The 6810-nt window shown below is 44.5% G+C and overlaps 1 protein-coding gene across 2 annotated transcripts; it reads left to right on the top strand.

Annotated features, from left to right (window-relative positions):
- Positions 1–461: 461 nt before the first annotated feature.
- On the top strand, positions 462–6698 carry mapre3a (microtubule-associated protein, RP/EB family, member 3a). 2 transcript variants are annotated; one of them, XM_041953903.1, is made up of 7 exons: positions 462–567; positions 2739–2866; positions 2964–3109; positions 3219–3375; positions 4400–4542; positions 4642–4794; positions 5356–6698. In XM_041953903.1, exons 2-7 carry the CDS (start codon positions 2746–2748, stop codon positions 5422–5424), a joined length of 789 nt encoding a protein of 262 aa, XP_041809837.1. In that variant the 5' UTR covers positions 462–567; positions 2739–2745; the 3' UTR covers positions 5425–6698. The 2 variants fall into 2 exon arrangements, with proteins under 2 accessions (XP_041809837.1, XP_041809836.1); XM_041953902.1 differs by having other exon boundaries at positions 3219–3411.
- Positions 6699–6810: the final 112 nt, after the last annotated feature.

Genomic DNA, 6810 nt, shown 5'->3' with positions numbered 1-6810 from the left:
TGTATGTTTACACAAACTTGGCCAATAAAGCCAATTCTGATTCTGATTCTGACTGCTGTTGAAAACATCACTTTCTTTAAGCATCTGTGATGGATGGATGGATTTTCACAGTTTTAGGCAACATAATTTAACTGATTAATAGCGAAACTAATTGCCGGATTAACTGATATTGAAAATAATAGTGTTGTATTTGCACTTTTACTTGAGTGAAGGATCTGAATTCCTCTTCCACCACTGTTGCTGACATTTCTTACCCTGCAGCAGATAAAGCATTATTATTGTTTTGGTGTAGTCTGACCTCACGGAAGCCTCACCAGCAGGCCCTAAAAATCCAACCAGACACATCATGTGTCTCTTAGCTGGAACAGGCCAAAGTCCTATTTATAATGAACCTTTAACAGCATGGAGCCGGGCGCATGCGCGGTCGGAGCTGGATTGTTGCAGCCCCAGACAGGGCGGCCCGTTACCAAGCGCTGCACCCAGCAGGGTCTGACAACGACGACGGCAACGGGCATTGACAGACGGGTTACTGCCAGCGTGATAACAACACAGACGCTCCTGAATACAGTGAGTATCACCGCATGAAGCCTCCGCCGAGCGCGCTTATTCCTTCCTTTGTGCGCGTGTCTGCCGCCGCGTTTTATTCCCATGCAGCGGGGATATTTCCCGTGCACTGGCACTCCTGAGGTATTCCGGGAGGCCTGTAGAGGGGGGCCGCTAGCGGAGCAGCAAGCCGCGTTGCGGGTTTTTAACCGAAACGCACACGGCCGCATTTATTGTTCTCTTCTCAGGCTTGAAACGTCAGCCTCCCCCCCAGCCCGTTTCGTTCTCGCCTGATATCGGGGTTTTGCACGCTGGATTTTTTTTTGCTGCAGTCATTATGGGAGCTTTGTCAAAGGCCCGGCTGATTTTTGGAGAATAGACTGACTCCTCTTTGGTGCGCCGCTCTGGGAAGAACCTTCATTTTTATTAGAAATCACGCGCACTGCGAGCCCTGCGCTCGTTATTGCAGCTGGGCACTCGTGGTTTTGTCTGATTACGCGTTTTATTGCTGGTTACATGGTTGTAAGTCATTAACGTGTAATTGTAGGCTCGCCGAGCCCCGTGGGAGACCGCCGGTGTAGCGCACGCTGCAGAAGGTGCGTGCACAATATTGTTAGTGTTATCCCAGAAAATCACGGCTTACGTTGCAGGTGTGCGTGATTCAGTTGTTATTAGTGAGAAATGCGGACGCACTCTCTGGCTGTCAACCTGCACACACACACACACACACACACACACACACAGAGGGCGGTGTGTGACCTTTATAATCATCATTTCGCCGTTTACGACTTGCTTGTGTTTAATGTGCACTTTTACTGCGGGGGATGTGAAGGTGTCACAGGCCCCCTCCTGACATGACACCAGCGGGAGGGTTTATCGGGCAGGCAAAGTGAGCACAGAGGAGGCTGCTGCTGCCAGATGTGTAAAGCTGCTCACAAACATCAGGGTATTTCTGTTTAATCTAGGGAGGATTACGCTCACAACACATCTGTAGATTAAAACTGAAACTAAAGATGCTTGTCAGGCGTTGTGTTTACAGTCCAAACTCAAGCACGTCTCCCACAGGCCAGTGTCACCGGTCTCAGTGGGTTTGCAGGCCCGCAGCCGCAGCAGCTCCTGACCCAGCCCAAAATCTCTACCCCTCAGGACGTAATGGTAGAATCCTCCAGAAAGTGAATTCCTCCAACACACTGACAGATACCTGCAACAGTTTGCATCGACCATCGATGGATCTGACGCTGCTGTAGCACACCTGACACCAACAGTTAGCTCAAGAAATGAATCAATTAAAATTAGTCCAATAAGGCAGGTCCACGATTACGTCCGGAGCTGAAACAATCAGCCAATCAATCGACGCGAGGACAGAAAATTAATCAGCAACTATTTTGATCATCAGTTATCTGTTAACTGAGTCAAAAATAGCAAACATCCCTCGTTCCAGCTTCTCTCTGTGAGGATTTGCTGTTTTTCTGTGTTTTGCGTGATTGTAAATTAATGATTTCTGGGTTTTGGATTGTTCAGCAGACAAAACAAGTTATTTTAAGACATTTCTTCAGTATTTTGGGACATTTTATAGGCGCATTTAGGGTTTGCACATTGATCAAAGCTGTTTCACGTTGCACTGTGGTATGATACCATGTACATTTGCTTATTTACACTATTGAATTCTATTATGTTAATGTTACAAGAAATATTTATCGAATTCTACTGTATTAGTGTTAGCATATTAAATACATGGGGCAAAATGTTTTGTGAAATTATAATGAAGTGTTTGTTCAGGTTTCACTACTGTTTTCGTGCCTTTAAGGGTCATTGAAACTGATAATAATAATAATGTGATACCATGATATTTTCTGAGACGGCTATCATTTCTATTCCTCTAAGATATCTGGTAGGTTGGGTAAAGGTTGCAGGGATGATCAGTGGATGGGCTGCTTGGTTTAGTCAAGGGAGGAGGCCCCACTTGATTGTATAAGTGCAGTCATGTGTATTTGTTTACATACAGTGGCCAATCAAAGACAGATCAAGTAATCAGTTTGAAATATGATTGGTGGAGATGTGCTGTTCTTCGGCCTGTGAACTAACTTCCAACCAAGTTGCATTGATGGTGACATGGTTTCGAGCTGTCGGCCGACAGATAAACAACAAAGTCCACCTGAATGACTCCTTCGCTCTTCTTGTGCTGTTTGTTTCAGGTAGGGGATGGCAGTGAATGTGTACGCCACATCTGTGTCCATTGACAACCTCAGCCGACATGACATGCTGGCATGGGTCAACGATTCTTTGCATCTCACCTACACGAAGATCGAACAGCTCTGCTCAGGTGAGGCTAAAGCTTTGATTCCATAGCGGTCGACGTGTAAAAAAAAAAAAAAGAGCAAGACAGCAAAGGCTAATTGTTGCGCCTCTGTGCTTTCCAGGAGCGGCATACTGCCAGTTCATGGACATGTTGTTTCCGGGTTGTATCCTTCTGAAGAAGGTCAAATTTCAAGCCAAGCTGGAGCACGAATTTATACACAACTTCAAAGTTCTTCAGGCGGCGTTCAAGAGGATGAGTGTCGACAAAGTCAGAATACTTTTATCTCACATATATTTTTGATCGAGGTGATTTATTGTTTCATTTTCCTGCTACGTCACATGGAGCTATTCAAGCATTTCCTGTTTCCGTCCTCCAGATTATTCCTGTAGAAAAGCTCGTAAAAGGGAAGTTCCAGGACAACTTTGAATTCGTGCAGTGGTTCAAGAAGTTCTTCGACGCCAACTACGACGGGAAGGAGTATGACCCTTTACTAGCCAGACAGGGGCAGGACGTGGCCCCTGCCCCCAACCCAGGTGATCACTTTATCCACAAACCAAAGAGAAACCCAGGTAAACCAAAACAGTTTCGCTTTCGCTGCACGGCCTTCCTGAGCTTTGGATGGCTCAAAAGCGCTCCCTGCAAGCAAGTGGTGTGAGCAGCACGATTCACAGAATGACTGCTGTCTTCTTAGATCCATCTCACTGCCCGGCATTCACAAGCAACATGACGCTGTGTAGGTACGACTGAGTCACTGGTGGGATTGTAGTATTCACCACAGCGACTCCTGGGATGCAGCATTAGCGGGCCTGGAAATCCGCAACATGCAACTCCAACTGCAATTTGCTTTCCCAATTCCAATTGGTCACGACCGGTGTCGCCGGGAGACCTACAGATGAATCACATGCAACTTTTTTCTTCGGTGTCCTGCATCGAGCAGCTGATGCAACACTGCTGCCGCTCCATCGCTCCCTGAAAGCTGCACCGATCGACATGAGAGTTTGTCTCATTGTACTAACAAGAGTAGCGTCAGCCTGAGCCGCCTTGCTATGTCTCTGTGAAAGCTTTTTGCTTGAAAATCATGGCGAACATCTAATTTGACTTGTAGTGTGGCATAAGCTTGCTTTGTGACTTAGTCACAGGCAAGCGGTGTGGTTGTAAAAGTGACTGCATTCGTTTTCAAAACCGTGAGTGTTGGCATGTTTTGAGTTTATCTGAAACACCTCTGCTGAAGCACTTATAGAGGTTTGGCAGGACGCAGGGTTTTTTTTTTTCTTTTTTGATTCAGCCACTTTCAAAGCATTTGGTAAGTTTTTATTTAATACGTGTTTTTTTTTTTAAATCTGGCAACCCAAATTTGTGTGTTTTCTATTCTGTTGTAAAAACAATTCCAAATCCTTTCACAAAAATGGCATATCAAAGGCACAACATTATGCTATAAGCTGATCACATCAGCTCTCTATAATGTGCTATACCCATCGCCACAATGCTACAAAGCCAATATCAACACGGTAAATCCTTTTTAAATCAAGTGACGAACATCTCTGATCGTCTCCCCAGGACCACAGAGGACGTCTCCAACAGTTCCCAAAAACATGCCAACACCACAGAGGGTCCAACACAACACTCCGGCTATGAGGAAGAATCCATCCTTGTCTAGAAACGGGGGCAGTGATGCTGAGATCATGGAGCTAAATCAACAGGTCGACTCTTATCTAACCCCTTTCCTGTCTCATGTCTGTGGATTCTCTGTGCATTCACATGCACGCTCGCTCACTGTTTGTTTCTCTTTCCTCCCGAAGCTGATGGAGTTGAAGTTGACCGTAGACGGACTAGAGAAGGAGAGGGACTTCTACTTCAGCAAGCTACGGGACATTGAGCTGATCTGCCAGGAACACGAGAGTGAAAACAACCCCATCCTCAGCAGGATAATCAACATTCTCTACGCCACAGAGGTACCTGCGCATTATCAGCGACAAATACAGGCTGCGCTGCACCGCTTCAACCTGCGTGTTCTTTACCCAGAGTGGCTTAATACAGAGTCGAAGTGATTCCACAGCTGAAGGAAAACGTAGACCTAATTCAAAATCCCATTTAAATTTGTAATGATTTTGAGACGTTTGTAACGCAGATGACTAGGACAGGAGAAGCACCCCATTCAATCCTATGGCAGTTCCTCACCGGGCACATACGTTCCTCACACTCACATGTGACCGAGAACGTGTGTCCGAGGCTGCTGCTGAGCGAGCCGGCTGACTTCCTGTTTTGCTCCACGCACTCATGAATGGGATAAAATAATTTAATCGTGCTTCTCTTCTAGATTTCCTGATTCTGATATTGAAAGAGGCATTTTAGGGGGTTTGTGATGCTCAAAAAAATTTTTATTCACTATTTTACAGCCACAACAGTGAGGACATTGTTTATCTCTGTGGTCTCCATTGATCAGGAAAATGTTATGGTTAACAGAAAATGAAAAAAAAACCTGAGTTATATTTTTTATTTCCTCTGTGTTTCAGGAAGGCTTTGCGCCTCCGGAGGATGAAGACCTCGATGAACAAGCTCACCTGGACCAGGACGAATACTGAAAGCTTCATTTCTCTCCCCTCCAACGTCTCCATCTTCCCTTTCCTTTTCTTTTTGCCCTCATTTGTTTTCTACTCTGCACGCTCTCTGAGTCCTCTCCATTATCCCCGCTCTCTGTCGTTTCCTTTCTTTCTCATATGTATATCTGTTCGTAACCTTCCCCCATCCGCCCTCTGGCCGTCTACATGCTGTACACAACTAGTCTGCATCATCATTTGCTGCTCCTCCCTCCCTGCCTCCACTTACACAGTAACAGTAACGTACCACATATCCCAGTTATTCCAGCATGAGTAAGGCAGAACCGAGCCTGGCATGGAGGTTGTTATGGCAAAACAGTGAATATTAAGTCTGTAAATATTAGCGACATTGCGATTTCCGAGAGAACAATGTCTTTGCTCTTTATGGAGTTATTTATTTGGCTTTGGTGTGCTGTGATACTTCTATTAGAGCACAGAACAACGCTGCTCCAATGTGCCATCAGGACACTCCCAGAGCAACTAAAACTGTAACAAAAGTGACTTTTTAATAACAGTTTCTTATTTATTTAACTTATATTTCATTTAGATTAACTTTCTGTAGCAAAATTGGTGCAAAACCTACTGTACATGAATTGAAAGCTGAGGCCGTGTGTGTTCTTTCAGTTATGGTTTGTGCTTGAGTCAGCATCAAGCTTTTCAGTTATGGTGGGTTTGTGGCATGTAGAAAAAATGAAGGAAATTCTCCGGTGTAATGACTCAAGGCATATGATCAGTGCTGTGCGATTATTCGTTATTGATCAGCAACATATCTGAGCATGAGAATGTTACACATTGACTGTGAATGAGTGATATTTTGTATATGTATGTATTTTGTGTGGAGATTTTGTCCGATGTCGCACGATCCTGGATAATTGCAGTGGTATCTTTTAGGCGGACATGCAGAAGCCTACAAGTTTAAAATTTAGAGGTGGAAAGCCACCTGCAGACTGACAACATGGTTATAGATTGTAGCAGTTCTAATGTTTTATTCTAAAATATAAGCGAGCCTGACACTGAATTAATACAAACGCATTTTGACATGACAGCTTTTATCATGTTTTTCCTGCTAATCTTGTGTTTGCACTTTTAATTTGCTGTTACGGGTTGCCCAGGGCGTATGAGTTGTAGTTTGGAAGAAAGTTAGTAGAAAGAGACCAGCCGACTGGTCAACATTTGCATCCAGTTAAACCAAGGAAGTCTCCTTGTCCTTCCCCGGCTATTCTGTTTTGAAAACTGGCTGTCGTCTGCTCTGGAACTTGCATTCATTGACCATGTAAACATCTACGAAACACTCATCTTTTGAGTTTTGAATAAATAAACAGTTGTGAAATAAATGGAAGTGGTTTATTTTGAGTGAGAATGTATTTGTGA

This window comes from Chelmon rostratus, chromosome 15 (assembly GCF_017976325.1).
Source record: "Chelmon rostratus isolate fCheRos1 chromosome 15, fCheRos1.pri, whole genome shotgun sequence".
In the NCBI taxonomy this organism is placed as follows: Eukaryota; Metazoa; Chordata; class Actinopteri; order Chaetodontiformes; family Chaetodontidae; genus Chelmon; species Chelmon rostratus.
The sequence above is the reverse complement of the archived record's forward strand: the minus strand, read 5'-3'. Positions and strand labels throughout refer to the sequence as shown.